We start from the raw sequence: 19,539 nt of genomic DNA on the forward strand, positions 1-19,539 counted from the left end.
GGAAAATAGAATGTATCATTTTCATAGATAGAATATTGATGTTTCGTTTTGACACCAAAAGTGGGAAATTACCACCAGTAACCCCAACCATTTCTGCCACTTATCATCTGGGAGTAGAGATGGCTTGCTTCTGACCTCGTGCCTATTTTTTCTTTTGTTAAGAATCATGCTTTACAAGCAGAATTTGACATCTTGATTGTCCCATTAGGCAAAGTAAAATTGAACTATAATTTGATCATTTTGAAGATTTGTTAATTATATTCTTGAAATATCATAACAAAGGCAAATATTTATAAAGCACTTACTGTATACCACAGATTGTTCTTGATCCTTCACAGTAACTTTATAATGCTATTATTAATCTAATTTTATAGAAACTGAGGCCCAGAGAGGTCTCAGTAACTTACCTTTGGTCCCACAGCTGGTAAATCCAGGAGCTGGGATTTCATCTCTGGCAGACTGATTCAGCCACAACATTGCTAATCACCATTAATATGGAAACCCTAGGGTAACAAAACAGAAAAATCTGAGATCAAGTCTATGATCAGTGTTTTTAATTACAGATTTTAAATCAATTCGTAAACCATTTTTATTTGTGGAATAGCTTCCTGTCATCTTCTCTTTTTATATTATTATTTTTCTCTACTATTTCCTTTTTATAATGTGGACTTTGTGTTCCCTTTGACTGGAACAACTAACTGAGACTGAGCTGGCAAGGAAAGAGGGTTTGAGTCTCTTCATTGTAAATTGTTTTTGTAAATAAAAATTTCATCTCTGGAACAGTAGGAATTAGGAAGCAAACTAGGTCAGGTTATATATGAGATTGATGTTTTCCTTTCCCAGAATGTTTCAGGAGCAATGAAGATCGAAACTAGTGTAGTACTATTTTAAGTCTTATTTTGATACTTTAGCATTTAGTTTGAAGCATTAACTGTTGTTGAACATTTGGTTTAATTACCTAAGTGATGTTGGGATTTGGGGGATTTGTCGTTTCTCTCAGTGGATACCAGGTTATGATGCTAGTGTTTTCTATGTCTTGGGATTGTTTATATCTTTCTAATGCAAGCTTTTGCTTCAAGCTTTTAAAAAATACATATGTATTTGTAAATTGATATAGACAGTGTTTTGTTTTGTTTTGTTTTGTTTCCACCTTTCTTTAGCTAAAAAAATAGAGGCTTCTGAACAGCTGAAAGAATTGGTTTCAGATTTATCTTCTCAATTAGTAGTCTCACCTCCTGCTTTAAGGACCAGGCGGAAAAACATATCTAATACACCCAAACTTGTAGATGAACTGGTAAGAAATGCATGATTTTATTTGATGCTGGTTTAAATATGCCTTTTTTTTTTTTTTAAGCAATGTTTCTATTTAAACTTCTTTAAAAAGAGCAGACATTTATATTAGCAGCCCAAAGTTGCCTTGTGTACACTTCTAGGACCGTCCATTTGGGACATATTACTGGTAGCTGCAGTTTAAATTACCTGCTGCGGGGATAGGTTTTTACGTTGTGTCCCATCAGAATTATCTGGATGTGTTTATTTAAAATGTAGGTCTCTGAACCCCTTGAATATCATCCTCAGGCCATACTTGGAGAGACAATGTTTCAGAGTTGATTCCATTACCTAATTGCACATAACCCTTAAATAAAAATAGTTGGGGATTGAGTATGAGACCTTTACATTTACCAACGTTAATTCATAAGCATTACTTGAATTATCTGCCGTTAGCCAGTTATTATGCAAGGACAAAGACTTACAGAAAAACGATTCAGGCAAGTGCCTTGTCTTTCAGGAGCTCAGTTTAACTGAAGAGGCAAAAACACTTATTTTGTAGCATGATAAGAATCATTTATACCCACATAGCCCTACAGACAGAAGGTAAAGGAGACAGGACTTCCTGGCAGGGAAAACAGAAGACACAAAGGCACAGAAGCGAGACAGTTCATGGTCGGGGGGGGGGGGGGGGGGGAGGTTGGGGGGTGACGGGGGTGCTGTTCACACATTAGCAAATATCCATGTGGTGCATTTTTTAAGTTGTTTCTATTTCAAATGAATTCTGGTAAGGAAAAAAAAAGTCTCTCGTGACCTAATTTTTATGAGAGCCTGGATTTGGACAGACACAGTGGGAACAAAGGGCAGTGGACAATGGAAACATTAAAAAACAAACAAACAAAACTGACAAGACCTGGGGATCAGTTGAATGTGTGAGGATGAGATACAAAGAGTGGTCTTCAGGACCAAGGGTCCTACTGAAAAAGGGCCCATTTGAGACTTGTTGAGTTTGAATTCGTTAGCACTGTTTGGCTTTATTCCTTGACTCAGAAAAGAACTTTTATTTAGATTTCTAATGTTTCATTACTTAAGATTTGTCTTGTTCAATTTTAACTCATAGGAAGATAATGCTCAATCAATAAAAACTGGGGGAAAGCAAAAAGTGAAAAGAATCAAGACTGAAAAAACAAAACAAGCAAGCAAGTATGACTTTTTCTGTGTTGTAATTTTTATCTAATTTTGTTTCTTAAAATTAGATTTGAGGAGTATTTGAAAGAAATTGTTAAATAGCTCATCAGAAGTGGGTAATGCTTAGAGGAATTTCTAAGCCCTGGCTCCTTGTAATTGTTAGACTTCACTGTGGAAGATGGATTTCTCGCTAGCATGAAAGCCTATTCATCCTATTGAAAGAAGGATAGTGGGGTGGAAAGAGTTCAGTACCCAGTGAATCTGTTTTTTGCTGTGGGTGGGGGAGGGGAATGGGATGTTTCACCTTTTCTTGGTAAAGGTAGATGACTATTAGTAAAAAGTATAAATCTGTGATTATTTCATTAATAGAAATAAAACATCTCTGGGGATATTACTCCATTTCAAATATATTTGTTACATGGTATTTTATTCATACTGTGCTTAAGTGATGTTCAATTTCATAAAAGTAAAGTAACCCATTTTATCTTTTAAAAACTAATTTCATGAGAGTTTTGACTATAACTAATAATACTATTTATACATCAGTTGGCCTTTAATGTATGTGAAGAATTACATTCAAAATATATACATATAAATGTATACATTACAAAAAATATACATAATTGCTAATTTCTGGTGTTTAAGAATTGCCATTTCTCCTACCCTCATGGCCCTGCTGGGCTCTCATTCCATGGACTGACTACTGGTACTTGGCCAGTCCCCGTAACCCAGCAGTATTTATTAATACATAGGAAACATTTAGAGAAAATTCAGCAGTGATTGTGTTTTTTTGTTTGTTTTTGTTTTTTAAGATTTTTTGGGGGAAGGGAACAGGACTTTATTGGGGAACAGTGTGTACTTCCTGGCCTTTTTTCCAAGTCAAGTTGTTGTCCTTTCAGTATTAGTTGTGGAGGGCGCAGCTCAAGTCCAGTTGCCTTTTTCTAGTTGCAGGGGGCGCAGCCCACCATCCCTTGTGGGAGTTGAATAGGCAACCTTGTCGTTGAGAGGATGCGCTCCAACCAACTGAGCCATCCGGGAGCTCAGCGGCAGCTCAACTCAAGGTGCCGTGTTCAATCTTAGTTGCAGGGGGCACTGCCCACCATCCCTTGTGGGACTCGAGGAATTGAACTGGCAACCTTGTGGTTGAGAGCCCACTGGCCCATGTGGGAATCGAACCAGCAGCCTTCGGAGTTAGGAGCATGGAGCTCTAACCGCCTGAGCCACCGGGCCGGCCGCAGCAGTGATTGTTTTTGAATATCTAAATCAAAAAGGGAAATTTCTGTGAAGTGAAACCTTAACTCTGCCTGTAATTAGCTTAAAATAATTAGTGAAGCTTTAAAGTCATAAACTAATTAGGCACGTGCACAGTGTACCAAAGTGCAAGAGAACTTTTATAAAAGTTCTTTTATGAAATGAAAGCACTAGGAAAGGGTGATCCCTGAAGTTTTCTTCAGCATATTGGGAAGCCAGTTATAGTTTATATTATGATATGTTGATTCTTACTTTCATTACATCTTTTTTCAGAAACACAGAAAAAGAAAGTTCTTGGTCACCTCCTCCAGTAGAAATTAAGCTGATTTCTCCCTTGGCAAGCCCAATTGACGGAGTAAAGAGCAAGCCAAGAAAAACTGCAGAAGTAACAGCAAAAGCTATTGGAAGGAACAGAAAGAAACTGTCTTCCTTTCCAAAACAAGTTTTGCGCAGGAAAATGCTGTAATTTGTTTCAAGTTTTTAATATACACCTATTTGTAAAGTCATCAGAATTGTGTGGATTATTAAAAATCATCTAATTTGGAAAATAATTTATATAAATTATTGTAAATTTTTGTAAACAGGTCTTCAGTAAGTAAAGCAATTCCATATAGAGTGTGATTCTTTTAGTCAAGGCAGTTTTTTCTATTTTATATTAAAATTTCATACATTTATATAATATGTAAATATGGCTTATTATTGGAATGTTAAATAAAGTGTATACTTCACAGTAGTTTGTGTCTGTTAGATTTTTGAGAGGGGAATTTCTGTTTTAATAACAATTTTACATACTAGTAGGCATTAGTCCCATTTTCTTTCTCTAGTTAAAAGTATTAGACCAATCTTAAAATGAGGATGATTGAACTGTTCCTTTTTTTAAAGTTTCTATTTTATAATTTATGCACTTTGCTTCTGTGATTAATTTTGTTTTGTTTTGGGGAGGCGGTGGCTGTTACTATGTTGAAATTATGGGCATGTAATTTTGCCACTTTTTTGTAGTTTAACAAATTTTGTGTATTCTACCTCAGATGAGTAATTTTTCAAGTAATGCATTGGTTAAATGTAATGTTGGCATTTCTTGTTCAGCAAGCTTAAAGGCTACTTATCTTTAAAGTCTCTTAATTATTCAGAGACTAATTATCCAGGTTAGATTGACCGGTTCACTGCTCACTAGCAACCTCTGAAAGGGGTTAGAGAAGGAAGGGAAATGTAAACCAAATCTGTTTCATGAATATTTGGTGCACTTTGTATGTGCCTAACGATGAGAGATTGAGAAGTCTGAACAAATTTTATAAATTTTATAAATATATCTTTGAAGGAGCTTGCTACTGAATCACAGAAATCCCTTAATATTCAGGTTTTAAAACTGACAGATTCTCATAGGACCTCAGGCACAGACTATTGGATGGAAAAGTGTGTGAGTAGATGTGGAAAAAGGAAAAGAAAAAATAATCAACACTGTTCTCTGCAGTATGACTGTGCAATTAAGTGGTGATACTTGGTGTAGTCGATAAAATTCATCAATAAATAAGTGTTGTCAAATAATTTATAACAGGTAATTGATAGTGTGTAATGAATGGAACGTTAATAATTGATTTTCTAGAAACACTGCTTTTGTTTGCTAAACTTTAAATGTTTCAGTGTGAAGCATAAGCAGTGTGCTTTCTGCATTATTTTTCTACCGATAAGTATGAATAATGGGAAAATGATGACAATGCCTACGCCAAGTATTGACAGTGTGAAAGTCGCAGTACGAGTGCGGCCTTTTAGTCAGGTTAGTGATAAATGTTACATTGCCTTGTTGAAAATTTGACTATGACTTTCATTTTATTAATTTTTTAATGATAGTTACAAAACTTGTATGTAAGCTGCTTGTCATTTATGGAATATTAAACTTATTTAAATGAACTTGTTAAATGAGTAATTTAAAGATCTAAACATAATTCAGTAAACAGTTTCACTTTTCGCACAAATAGTATAATAAACTGACAAGAGAAATACACTGTCAAGTTAATAATTTTTTTAAGCCGATGCAGTTTGGTGAATTTAGGCATGTGGTATCTATTTTTAATAAATGCATTTTTCCCCTCAAGAGCAGATCATAAGCAAACAAATTGCCAATTCTGAATGAACTATTTGAAATGCATTTATGTATAAATGTATATAACTGTTTACTAAAACACTGGTCATTAAATTGTGTTGGTACAATATTTTAGGATAAAATATGGATTAAACTCATTTTTGGACTTGTAGCAATTGTTACTGATTATGAATACATTAGTTAAAATTTAAGATAATTCTGAACAATTGACCCATTCAGCAAATTTTTGACCATCTGCTATGGATCAAATGATGTGCTAGAAACAAAGGATCTAAAGGAAAATCCTTTGTTCTCCGCCAGTTTCCAGTCTTATGTAAGTAACTTACTTATAATAGTGTATCCCCTAGCACTAAGGTAGATAATCTTGGCACCCAGAGGAAGATCAAATCTAGTTCTGCCTGGACAGATCTTGACAACTTCCTGGACATAGAAGCATTTGAGGTGACCATAAAGAATAGTAAAGTTTGGATAAGGGTATGCCAGACCAAACACCACGCCCAGGCTTTTTTGACAGTAACTGATCCTGAATGGGATACAGTGAAATGACCTGATAAGAGGTCTTTCCCACTGGTATGTACAACCTGCTGCCTTTTATCCACTAATATTCAGTATTTGCACATTTTCAGTTCATATCAGTTCAGCCCTTTCCCTTAACATTCATTGATAGTGCACAAAATATTTCAGCAACCATGCAGATACATAATTAGATAATTATATAAATGTCAAAGAATTAATTTGTGATCAGTAAATTAAATGTTTTGGCCAAAAAAAGGAAAGACAACCTTTTTATAACCTAACCCTTCAACACACTGAAAGTAGCTATTCAGGGGGTTATTTTTCATTGGCCTGAATATTGCTACGTAACTAACCGCAAGTTTTAAACAGTAAGGATGTAGAAGTAGTTGCTAACACAGTTACATGTTTACACAGCCTTTAGGCCCTTCCGCAAACATTGCCTTTGTCTGCCACCAGAGTTGATTAGCTTATACCAGAACAGTAGCAAGGAGGAAAGAGGATGAATTTAAGAGCTGATTTGAGGATAGATGATTATGCCTTACACCTGAAGAACTAGAATACCTCCTAGGTGACTTGGATTCTGCCTACTTTCTAACTTCATGGCCAGTTTTCATTGTGGAATCAGAGAACCAACTTTAAGACTATCTTTGTCATAAGAGGCAGTACCGTCTCAGAAGCCTTTGAAGTCAATGAACTGGGGTTCAAACCTGACTATTTCACTTACCCACTGTAGACTTGAGCAAGGGAAGTTTTAAGCTGAGCCTTGGTTTCCTTTGTAAAATGAAGAGACCAATAACCCACAGGGTTGCTGTTACGAGATGAATATATAGAGCACAATGCCTGACAAATACTCTTAATGCCGTTACAGTTTATTTTTTCATTATAATCTTTTAAATGGTTTGAGGTAAAATCTACATTTTATACAATTCCCTCAAAGTGCATAATTCAGTGATTTTTAGTATATTCACAGATAAATGCAGCCACTGTTTTAGGATGTTGTTATCACTTAAAAAATAATCTCCCCTTTAGCTATCATCCTTATCCCGAGTCCTAAGCAACCATTGATCTCATCCCTGTCTGCGTATTTCCCTGCTCTGTGCATTTCATATAACTGGAACCGTAAAGTATGTAGTCTTGTGACTGGCTTCTTAGCATCATGTTTTCAAGGTCCATCCATGTTGATGGATGTCAAAACTTTATATGGCTGGATAATACTCCCATTGTATTTAACCCTCAGTGAGTGGATGTCACGAATAATGCTGTTGGAAACATTCATGTACAAGTTTTAGTGCAGACACGTTTTCATCTCTTGGTTATATACTTAGGCATAGAATTACTTATTCATACGGTAACTTGACCTTCAACTATCTGAGGAACTGACAGACTTCCCAAGCAGCTGCGGCCTTATAGTCACTCCCACCGGCAGTATGTGAGGGGTCCAATTTCTCCAACCCTAGCAAACACTTACTGGACTTCATTGTAGCCATTCTGGTGTGAAGTATCTCAAGGCTTTGGTTTGCAACTCCCTGATGACTAATGATGCCACCCATCTTTTCATGTGTATATTTTCCTTGGAGAAACATTCATATCCTTTGCGAATTTTTTAATTGAATTACCTTTATATTTTGAGCTGTTCTTTACACATTCTGGATACAATCCCTTATTAGATGCAAGATTTGCAAAATTTCTCCTATTTCTTTGGGTTGTTTTTTCACTTTATTGATGGTGTCCTCTGAAGCACAAAAGTTTTTAATTTTACTACTTGCTTTTGGAGTCATATCAAAGAATCCTGTGCCCAATCCAAGGACGAAGATTTACTCTTCTGCTTTCTTTTACATGTTAGCTCTTATATCTATGTCTTTCATCCACTCTGAGTTAGTTTTTAGACATCGGTATGAGGGAAGGGTCCAAGTTTCCTCTTTTGCATGTGGCTATTGAGTTTCCCCAGCAGTATTTCTTGCAGAGACTGTTCTTCCCCCACTTTGGCAGTCTTGTTGGAAAGCAGTTGACCATAGATGTCTGGGTTTATTTCTGGACTCTCAATTCCATTACGTTAATCTGTGTCGGTCATGCTAGTACCACACTCTTGGTCACGGTTTGTGAAATCTGGAAGTGTGCACCCTGTTTTTTTCTTTTTCAAGATTGTTTTGGCTATTTCAGGTGCATGGCAATTCCATATAGATTTTACAAACAGCTTGTCGATTTCAACAAAGAAGTCAAGTGGGGTTCTGAGAGAAATAGCATTGAATTTGTACATCCGTTTAGGGAGTATTACCATCTTAATACAAAGTCTTCTGATCTATGAACGTGGGATGTTTTTCCAATGTTTAGATCTTTAGTTTCAACAATGTTTTGGAGTACCCAGAGTATGCTTTGCACTTCGTTAACTATTCTTAAGTATTTCTTTTTGATGCCATTAGAAATGGAATAATTTTCTTTAGTTTCAGATTGTTCATTTGGAGTGAATAGAAATACAATTGATTTTTGTGTGTCAATCTTGTATCCTGCAACCTTACTGAACTCATTTATTCTAATAGTGTTTTAGTGGATTCCTGAGGACTTGCTGTATTCCAGATCATGGTATCTGCAAATAGAGTTCATTTTACTTCTTCCTTCTCTATCGGGATGCCTTTTATTTCTCCAGCCTAATTGCCCTGGCTGGAACTTCCAATACCATATTGAATAGAATTGTCAAGAGTGAAAATCTTTGTCTTTTTCTTGATCTTAGACATTTAGTCTTGACCATTAAATATAATGTTAGTTATGGGTTTTTCATAGATTGCCCTTTATCAGATTAAGCTTCATTCTAGTCCTAATTTGTTAAGTACTTTTATCATGAGAGGGTGTCAGATTTTGTCAAATGCATTTTCTGCATCTATTGAGATGATAGGTAGTTTTTGGTTTTTAGTCTATTGATATATTACAGTAAATCATTTTAACGCATACCCAAGATGCATTTTAATCAGGTGTAGTAAGGTGACAGACACAGAGACAACTGCCTTACAATTCTCAAGAGAATGGAACTTGCCACACAGAGCCATCAGGGGAAATAACCACGGTCAGCAGAAGGTATTAGGAGCCAAGAATGCCTGGTTCACTGTCTTATTTTGGTTTCTGCAGGAGGGAATGGACAAGGCATGCTAGGCAAGTTTGAGCTGGGTTATTTTACTTAAGTCTGTCCCTCCACCACCACCCCTCACCCCTACTTCTGTTACTCCTCAGTAAGGTACAGCTTTGGAGGTGCCCCAGTCACCTGGGAATAACAGCAGTATGGTAAGGCGCCTCCTCTCTCAGCCACACCCAAGCTGTTAAACTGTATTGACTGCTGGCTGAAAGCTGTTTTTGACAATGTCCAGGGGGCATAAATTGCTCTACAAATACATTCAATCAAACTGGTTCCTCTGGAAAGAACAGTTTCTGAGATCCGTGTTTGACGTTTTTTCTGACTGCAGTGGGTTCCTGCCAGCCGTCTTTTCCCCCAGTCCTTGCCCCACTGGAAGCCAGAGGGCCTGTAACTTAACCTGTATCTTGAATCTCTTCTGAGTTGCTTTTCATCACAAACTTCTCTGTTCTTGAGACTGCCATTTGGATTGAATTTCTCTAAGGGGGCAAATGAAGTCAATTCCATGGGAAGTGATGAGGTGCTGCTCCCTCAGACAAGATCTTTAAACCAGGGCTCAGGATTTGGGGTTGGGGACAATGACAAGCTGCTCTGAGTGACATCCCTGCTCCAGAAGGCCGCACTTGATGAATACAGCACAGCAGCCTGAGGTCCTCTCAGCCTGTCTCTCCTGGCATGGAACCTCAGGAGCAGGGAAGTGAGCACCCAAGGATTCTGCAGTATGCCTCTTCCACGAGTGGGAACTGGGTAGAAGAAACCTCCATTTCTCATCCACACTCTCCCAGGACTTAGCCTCAGCAACAGGTAGATGGGGGCAGGATGAGAAAAGCTGATGTCCTGCTCCTCCCAGGAAGAAAGCCCTCTAGCTGGAATCTGGGGAGAGGGGGAGCCCTGTGTTCTTGGCTCTGAGTCTAGAGTAGATTCCACTTCGCTGAGCTGGTAGGAGAGGGACAAAATGGCCTTGCTTCAAATGCTACAGACTTGCTTCTTACTGAATTTTGATTGATTTTCTTGAATAGATGTTTCTTTATTGGCTGTTTGCCCTTAGGACAATTTCCAGAGGCTTTAAATGGTTGCTTTTCATGAATAATTTTCACAGGTTCCCTGGGGAGTGGGACAGGAGCTCCTTACATTGCCATATTAGAAGTGGATTTCTCCGCTGTTATTGCTGTTAGTGTAGTTGGGCGTTAGATGGGCTGTTTCAGAAAGTTATGAGTAGAGACAAGCCTTTCAAAAATTCTGAGAGAATAGAAGAGCAACTGCTTTTCATAACAGCTGCTAGAATTACATAAGTAGAGAATAGAAATGAATAGAAAGAATGAATGGTGCATTCCTCGCTTAATTTCTTGCTAGGTATAAAGACTTGCAAAACAGTTAACTTAGGTGACAAAGCTATAAAAATTGATCCTGATTTTGTAATTTGACTATAGAGAGAGAAGAATTCTGGGAGCAAATGTGTGATTTCCATGCATTCAAGGACCACCACCACTATACAAGACCCTAAGAATCCAGAACATATGAAGACATTTACATTTGACCTGGCATATTGGTCTCACAATGGATTTCAAGTGGATCAAGATGGTGTGTTTATTTCTGCTGATCCTAATAGTATATTTGCAAGCCAGGTAAATTGCTTTAAAACACAACTTGAGGTTTCCGTGTTTTGTTTTTTTTAATGAAGTATTAAAGGTATAACAGAACAATAATTTGTTTATGCAAGCATGCTACAATATGTGCTTCCATTTTGAGAGTTTGATTTTAAATTTATTTTTCATACTAAACATGAGATCCAAAAGTGCAGCTGTTGGCTACATAATTTGGGGGCACTCAAAACGGTTGATTTCCCAATATACTGACATATTTTGAAAAAGGAATGTCAGTCAAGTCAATTATATTTTGCCTCTGAGATAAGCAAAATAAGCAAACCTTGTAAGGCCCTCAGCGTTTGAAAACTGTTATCAAATGTTTATCGTGCCATGCACTATTCCACCTTAAAGTTGCCATTTCGCTTGGGGAGACAGGCACATAAATGCATTCAAATGTTACAGGTTCTGTGATTAAGAATATAGATAGGATACCACGGAGTATAAAGGAGAGGTGGTCATTGCAATCTGGACAGAGCTCATGAAGCTTCCTGGGTCTGGGTGTTTGTAGTTTCTATCCAAGCTGGAGAAACTTCAACCATCATTTCTTCAAGTCTTTTTCTGTCCTTATTCCTTCTGTGACTCTAGTTATGTGTATGTGTGACATTGTCCCATAGGTCAGTGAGGCCCCGCTCACTTCAACCCAAATTTTTCTCTGTTCTGTCTGCCTACTCATCTTCCACCACTTAGCCCAAAGATTATAACCTTTATTAAACCACCCCTAAAAATACCCTCTGTCAAATAGTTTTTACTTCACAAACTCACTGAAAGGATTCTATGGACCCTGGAATGCACCATCGCACTACAGCAATCAATAATTATAATAATAATAATTATAATATAATAAAATCAAACAGAAGCAGAACTAATGAGTCAATTGTGGGGAAATGGAATTATGAAACAATCCAAAACATGGCAGGAAGATAGCAAGATGGTAGATTTAATGCCAGCCATATCGATTACTATAGCAAATGTAAATAAACATGCCAATTAAAAGGCAGAGATGATCAGATTTGATAGGAAAAGTAAGATCCAACTCTATCTGTTGATAGAAACCCAATTTAAATAGATACCTACCATGTAAGCACTAAGAAAAAGAAAGTTAGAGGCTATATTTACATCATACAAAGTAGGCTTCAGAAAAAGGAATATAAAGTAATTAATTCATTAAGAAGACATGCCATCCTAAATGGCCATGTACCCAATCACAGAACTTCAAAGCACATGAAGCAGAAACGGATAGAGATTGAATGAGAAATAAACCAATCTACAATTATTATTTCATCACTCCTCTCTGAGTAATAGAACAAATAACAACAACAACAACAGCAAAAATCAGTAATATAGAAGACGAGTACTACACTACCAACCTAATTGACAATTCTAAAACATCTCTGCTACCCCCACCCAATCACAGCTCTACACATCCTTTTTTAAGTGAACAGGGAACTTTCATTATGATTGCCTATATTCCGGATCATAAAACTAGTCTCAACAAATGTAAGATAACTGAAATCATACAAAGTATGTTCTCTGACCACATGGAATTAAACTAGAAAGAAATGAAAGATATTAGGAAAAATCCACAAATATTTAGAAAATAACAGATTTCTAAATAATCCATAGATCAAGGAATAAACCATAAAGGGAAATTAGTAAATATTCTGAACTGACTGAAAATCAAAACATCTACCAAAATTTAGCAATGCAGCTAAAGCACAGCTTAGAGAAGTTTTGCAGCATTAACTGATTATATTAGAAAAGAACAATCTCAAATCGACATTCTAGACTTCTGTCTAAAAATCTGAAAAAAGAAGAGCCACTTAAATACAAAATGAGCAAAGGAAAAGATTAGAGCAGTAATTAATGTAAAACAGTAAAACATTAAAAAAAAAAAAAAAGAGGAAAAAAATTAATGAACCCAGAAGCTGGTTCTTTGAAAAGATCGATGAAATTGATAAACCTGTAGCCAAATGGATCAAGGAAAAAGACGTAAATTACGAAGATGAGAAATGAAGGAGATATTACTGCAACTCTTAAACACATTTAAAAAGTAAAAGAGAATATTATGAACAACTTAATGCCAATAAATTCACCAAGACATAAGATGGACACAAACTACTTAAGGTCACACAAAAAGGGATAACTCAAGTAGCCCTACACCCATTAAAGAAATTGAATTTAGAGTTAAAAACCTCACAGAAATCTCTAGGTCCAGATGCCTTTGCTATGAATTTTACCAGAGGAAGAAATAATGAGAACTCGCCAAAAAAAAAAAAAAAAAAAGAAAGAAGGAAATCTTATAGATGATAGAAAAAGGAACATTCATTTTCTGAGGCCAGTACAAGAAAACTAGCCAAAGATATCACAAAAACACTACAGGCCAATTATCCTTCATGAACATAGACACCAAAATTATTAACAAAATTTTAGCAAATAGAATTGAATAACATACTTAAAAAGTAATACATCACTATTAAGTGGGCCTTTTTCTGGGTATGTAAAATGGGCTTAACATTTGAATAACAATGTAATTCATCATATGAATAGAATACAGGACGAAAAAATACATGATCAGATGCCAAAAAAAAAATATTTGACAAAATTCAACATCCAATCATAATTAAAACTCTCAGCAAACTGGAAATGGGAGGGAGCTTCCTAGAAATAGAACTTCCCTGAAATACATAGGTAACATCACATTTGATGGTGAAACACTGAATGCTTCCCCCCTAAGATTGGGGATAGGGAAAGGAAGTCCAATCTCATCATTTCTACACATTTACTGCAGGTCCTAGCCAGAGCAATAAGGCAATTAATAGAAAATAAATGATCTAAGTGTAGATAAAAAAGTCAAACTATGTGCACGTTACCTATGTTGTGCACATGAGACATAAATGTTCTAGACCAGGGGTGTCCAAATTGTGGCCCGCGGGCCAACTGCAGCCCGCAATCCATTTTTAATTGGCCCACAGCAAATTCCAAAAATATATTTAGTTTACTTAAATAAACCAGGTGAGGTAATACGTACTTCACCTCGAGTGAGTGGCCCGGCTGTTTGTGTATTTTACCGCATATGGCCCTTGGTGAAAAACGTTCAAAAAAGTTTGGACACCCCTGTTCTAGACCAATGCTACCTCAATAAAAAGTAAATGTTTTAAAAAGCTACTACAGTTAATAATTGTGTTTAGCAAGGTCAACACTCAAAAAATCAATAGTATTTCTCTATGCTAGCAATGAAAAACTTAAAATTGGAATTTTAAAATATTTACAGTATCAAAAGCATGACATATGTTAAGGATAAAATTTTAAAAATATGTGCACAAGCTGTACACTATAAAACATTACTGAAAGGAAGACTTAAATGTATCAGAAGACAATATTAAGAAGTCAAATTGATCAATAGATTTAAAGCAATCTCAATCACAATCCCAACAGTCATTTTTTTGTGGAAATTGATGCACTGTTTCAGTAACTTACATGGAATTGTAAAGGACTTTAAAGAGCCAAAATTATTTAAAAGAGAATAAAGTTGAGTAACTGAAAACCCACAACAGAGCTACAGTAATCAAGACAGTCTGGTATTCCCTTAAAAAAAAAAAAATAGGTATACGAGTAGATCAAAAGAACGAAACATAGCATCCAAAAATAGATCTTCACATATCTTCAATTGTTTTTTCTTTAAAAAAAAAAAAAGATGCTACATGGGGTTGAATCGTGTTCCCCCCAAATTTATATCCACCCAGAACCTAAGAATGTGACCTCATTTAGATACTGGATATTTGCAGATGTCATTAGGTGAGATGAGGCCATACTGGATTAGAGTGGGCCCCAAATCCAGTTCTTGTAAGATGGGGGAGATCTGGACATCCAGACCCACAGGGGAGGCCAGGTGACGATGGACGCCCAGACTGACGTGGTGCAGCCATAAGCCAAGGCAGCCAAGGACTGCTGGGAGCCCGCAGAAGTTAGGAAGAGGCAAGACAGGATTTTTCCCTGGAGACTTCAGAAAGACTGTGGCCTCGCCCACACCTTGATTTTGGACTTCCGGCCCCAGATCTATGAAAGAAAAAATTTCTGTTGTTTTTAGTAACCTAGTTTGTGTAATTTGTTATGGCAGTCCTAGGAAACTAATATAGGTGACCAGGTGCTTCAAAATCAAACAGATGTCAAAATCAAACACTTGTTGGGGTGGCCGGATGGCTCAGTTGATTAGAGTGCGAGCTCTTAACAACAAGGTTGCCAGTGCAATTCCCACATGGGACGGTGGGCTGCACCCCCTGCAACTAAGATTGAAAACGGTGACTGGACTCGGAGCTGAGCTGTGCCCCCCACAACTAGAGTGAAGGACAACAACTGATGGGTCCTGGAAAAACACACTGTTCCCCAATATCCCCCAATTAAAAAAAAAAAGACAAGACCATGCCATAATAATAATAATAGCATCTGAACACAAAATGTGAACATTAAAAAAAAGTTAAACATTTGTCTTTCAACAAATGATGCTGGAGATATTACTATGTTTCCCCGAAAATAAGACCTAGCTAGACAATCAGCTCTAATGTGTCTCTTGGAACAAAAATTAATGTAAGACCCAGTCTTACATTATATCATAAGACTCAGTCTTATAGTAAGACCGGGTCGTAATTTTTACTCCAAAAGATGCGTTAGAGCTGATTGTCCAGCTAGGTCTTATTTTTGGGGAAACACGGTTATATCCATATGGAAAAATATAAGCTTCAATTCTTTCCTCACACCATATACAAAATGAATGCAAAATTAATCATAGATCTAAAATTATAAAGCCTCTGAAAGAAAGAAGAAAAATGTCATGATATCAGATTTGGTAAAGATGTCTGATAGGACACAAACCATAAAAAAAAAAAATATTTGATAAACAAGACATTAAAAAACAAACAAATAAAAACCTTTGCTCTTTGAGAGATACCAGTAAGAACATGAAAAGGCAAGCCACAAAGAAAAAAAAATATTTGTAAAATATATATCTGATAAAGTATACAAAATATATAATGTATCCTTACAACTTAATATTTTTAAAAAAGTGTGTTTTTTAAATGGCAAAAGATTTGATCAGGTCTTCACCAAAGAAGACATATAAATTACCTAAAACCACTGAAAAACTGTCCAATTTCATTAGGGAAATGCAAATTAGTACTATCATTAGGTAATACTACAAATCCCTGAGAATGGCAAAAATTAAAAACTGACGATACATATGGAACATGAAGTGCTGACATGCATATGGAACAACTGGAACCCTCACACAGTCTTCATGGAGATGGATAAAGGCTCAGTAATTTCGGGAAACTGGCAGTTTCTTTAAAATTTAAGCATACACTTAACCATACAATCCAGTAATACCAAGAGAAATAAAAATATATATCCTCAAAACACCTATAGGCAAACATCCATAGCTAATTTATATATATTATAGTCCCAAACTAGAAACTCAAATGTCCATCAGACTTGTGAATGGATAATAAAGCTGTGCTATATTTACAAAACAGAATACAATTCAGCATAAAAGGAATTAATGAGTACATGCAACAACATGGATGAATCTCTTCTTGCACTACTAAGTGCAAGAAGGCTCATACAAAAGACTACAAACTGTAATTTAATTCCACTTAAATGACAACTCTAGAGAATACAAAACTATAGTTACACAAAGTAAATCATTGGTGGGGAGGGGCTGAAGGGGGGAGGCAGAGACTGAGGGCAAAGTAGCTGAAGGGAACTTTATGAAATGATTAAAAACTTTGAAAATCTTCATTGTAATGGTCATCACATGGCCAAATACATATGTCAAAACTCATATACATATATGAAACTGTATACTTTAATGAAGTTAAGGAATATTAATTTTACTTCAATAAAGATAGAATTTTTCAAAAAGAATAAGATATCAAGGAATTAATTTAACCAAGAAGGTGAAAGACTTATACTCTGAAAACTGTAACACTGATGAAAGAAACTGAAGAAAACACAAATAAATGGAAAGATATTTTATGCTCATGGATTGGAAGAATATTGTTAAAATGCCCATACTACCCAAAGAAATACAGTAAATGTTCACTTAACATTGTTGTAGGTTCTTGGAAACTGGAATTTTATCTGAAGCAATGTATACCAAAACCAATTTCTCCAAAGGCTAATTCGTACAAACAAGGATTAAGTTCCTACGGCATATTTCTGGTCACAACTTTTAAACAGCACCAAACTTTTAAACAGTCAAAACACTTCTAACATTAAACATTGAAATAAATGTGAGCCACACATACATTTAAGAAAGATTAATAAAAACAAATCACATAATTATTTTCCAACCTCCTGACTCTCATTTAGGGTCACAGGTGGCTGCAGCCTCTCCAGGCAGCTCAGGGTACCAGGCGGGACCCACCCTGGACATCACACCCTCCCATGGCAGGGCCACTCACACCCACACACGCACTCACTCACACTGGGACATGCCGATTCACTCAACTGCACATCTTTGGGGTGTGGGAGGAACCTGGAGTCCCCAGAGAAAACCCACGCAGACGTGGGAAGAATGTGCAAACCCGCGCAAACAGTAGCCCTTGATGGGAATCAATTTTTGGTTTTCTGATCAACATAACAACAAAACAACATTGAATGAAACAACAGTGTTTGAGGACCTGTGGCATACAGATTCAATGCAATTGTTATCAAAAATTCAAATGACGTTTTTCACAAAAGTAGAATCAACAATACTAAAATTTGTTTGGAACCACAAATGATCCTAAAAAGCCAAAGCAATCTTGACAAAGAAAAACAAAGCTGGAGGCATCGCAGTTCCTGCTTTCAAACTATATTACAAAGCTAAAGTAATCAAAACAGTATGATACTGGCATAAAAATGGCCACATAGTTCAATGGAACAGAATAGAGCACCCAGAAATAAACCCACACATATATGGTCAATTAATTTACAACAAAGAAGCCAAAAATATACAAAGTGTTTTCAATAAATGTTGTTGGAAAAACTGGACAGCCACATGCAAGAGAATGAAAATGGACCCTTACCTTACATTACTCACAAAAACTAACTCAAAATGGATTAAATACTTGAACATAAGACTCCTAGAAGAAAACATAGGCAGTAAGTTACTAGCCAACAGTCTTGACGAATCATTCGGATTTGACACCAAAAGCAAAAATAAATAACTGGGACTACATCAAATTAAAAAAAAATCTGTACATAAAGGAAACTGTCAACAAAATGAAAATGCAGTATATGGAATGGGAGAAAATATTTGCACATCATATATCTGACAGCAATTACTATCGAAAATTTATAAAGAACTCACACAACAATAGCAAAACCCCAAATACTCCAATTTAAAAGTGAGCAGAGGAACTGAATAGGCATTTTTCCAAAGACGACACACAAATAGCCAACAGACATGAAAAGGTGCTCAACATCACTAATCATCAGGAAAATGAACATCAAAGCCACAATGAGGTATCATCTCATACTTCAAATGGTTATCATCAAAAAGACAAGAAGTGAGTGTCGGCGAGAAGGGGGAGAAAAGGGAACCTGGTGCACTGTTGGTGGGAATGAAAATTGGTGCAGGGCCCTCAAAAAATTAAAAATAGAACTACCACGTGATCCAGCAATTCCAGTTCTGGAAATATATTCAAAGGAAATGAAATCACTATCTTGAGAAAGATATCTGCACTCCCATGTTCATTATAACATTCTTTACAATAGCCAAGACGTGAAAACAATCCAAATGTCCATGCACGGATGAATGGATAAAGAAGTTGTGACCCTGATACACACACCCACCCATATATAATGGAATGTTATTCAGTCATAAAAAGAAGAAAATCTTGCCATTTGTGACAACATGGATGGACCTTGAGGGCATTCGGCTAAGTGAAATAAGTCAGACAGAAAGACAAATACTATATGTACTCTTCTATATATAAAATTAAAAAACACACTGAACTCATGAATACAGAGAATAGATTGATGGTTGTCGGAGGTGGGGGTTTGGGGGTGGGGAAAATGGGTGAAGGGGGTCAAAAGGTACAAACTAACTTCTCGTTATAAGATAAATAATTCCTGGAGATTTAATGTACAGCACGGTGACTGTAATTAATAATACTGTACTGTATATTTGAAAGTTATCAAGGGAGTAGATTTTAGAAGTTATCACAAGAAAAGAATTATAACTATGTGAGGTGAGGGGTGTTCACTAACCTTATTCTGGTAATAATGATTTGATATATGTATATATTGTGAAATTCTGTAATACACTTAAAACTAATCTAATGCTGTAGGTCAATTATATCTCAATTTTTAAAAAGATAGTTTTAAAGACTGCAAGAACTGTGCTGTAAAGAAACCTGACTTTGTCAACAGCATTTCCTCATCCTCAAATGACGGCGACCATCTATTTT

The 19,539-nt window shown here is 36.2% G+C and overlaps 2 protein-coding genes across 5 annotated transcripts in view; both read left to right on the forward strand.

Annotated features, from left to right (window-relative positions):
- The window catches only part of AHCTF1 (AT-hook containing transcription factor 1), a gene marked incomplete at its 5' end in the record, with an annotated part of 75,845 nt that extends 69,885 nt beyond the window's left edge, over positions 1 to 5,960 (forward strand). For 3 of the 4 annotated variants that reach the window (XM_081039022.1, XM_081039023.1, XM_081039021.1), the window contains 3 exons: positions 1,161 to 1,294; positions 2,390 to 2,472; positions 3,982 to 5,960. In XM_081039022.1, the coding sequence (XP_080895148.1) occupies positions 1,161 to 1,294; positions 2,390 to 2,472; positions 3,982 to 4,174 (410 nt within the window). In that variant the 3' untranslated portion in view covers positions 4,175 to 5,960. The remainder of the gene's footprint in view (positions 1 to 1,160; positions 1,295 to 2,389; positions 2,473 to 3,981) is intronic. The other variant, XM_081039024.1, reaches the window with a different exon arrangement.
- LOC308493240 (kinesin-like protein KIF28P) overlaps positions 5,399 to 19,539 on the forward strand; it is a gene marked incomplete at its 5' end in the record, with an annotated part of 53,026 nt that continues 38,885 nt past the window's right edge. The window contains 2 exons of the mRNA XM_081039182.1: positions 5,399 to 5,482; positions 10,877 to 11,071. Coding sequence (XP_080895308.1) covers positions 5,399 to 5,482; positions 10,877 to 11,071 — 279 coding nt within the window. The remainder of the gene's footprint in view (positions 5,483 to 10,876; positions 11,072 to 19,539) is intronic.

The sequence above is a fragment of the Rhinolophus hipposideros genome (assembly GCF_964194185.1).
Source record: "Rhinolophus hipposideros genome assembly, chromosome: 26".
In the NCBI taxonomy this organism is placed as follows: Eukaryota; Metazoa; Chordata; class Mammalia; order Chiroptera; family Rhinolophidae; genus Rhinolophus; species Rhinolophus hipposideros.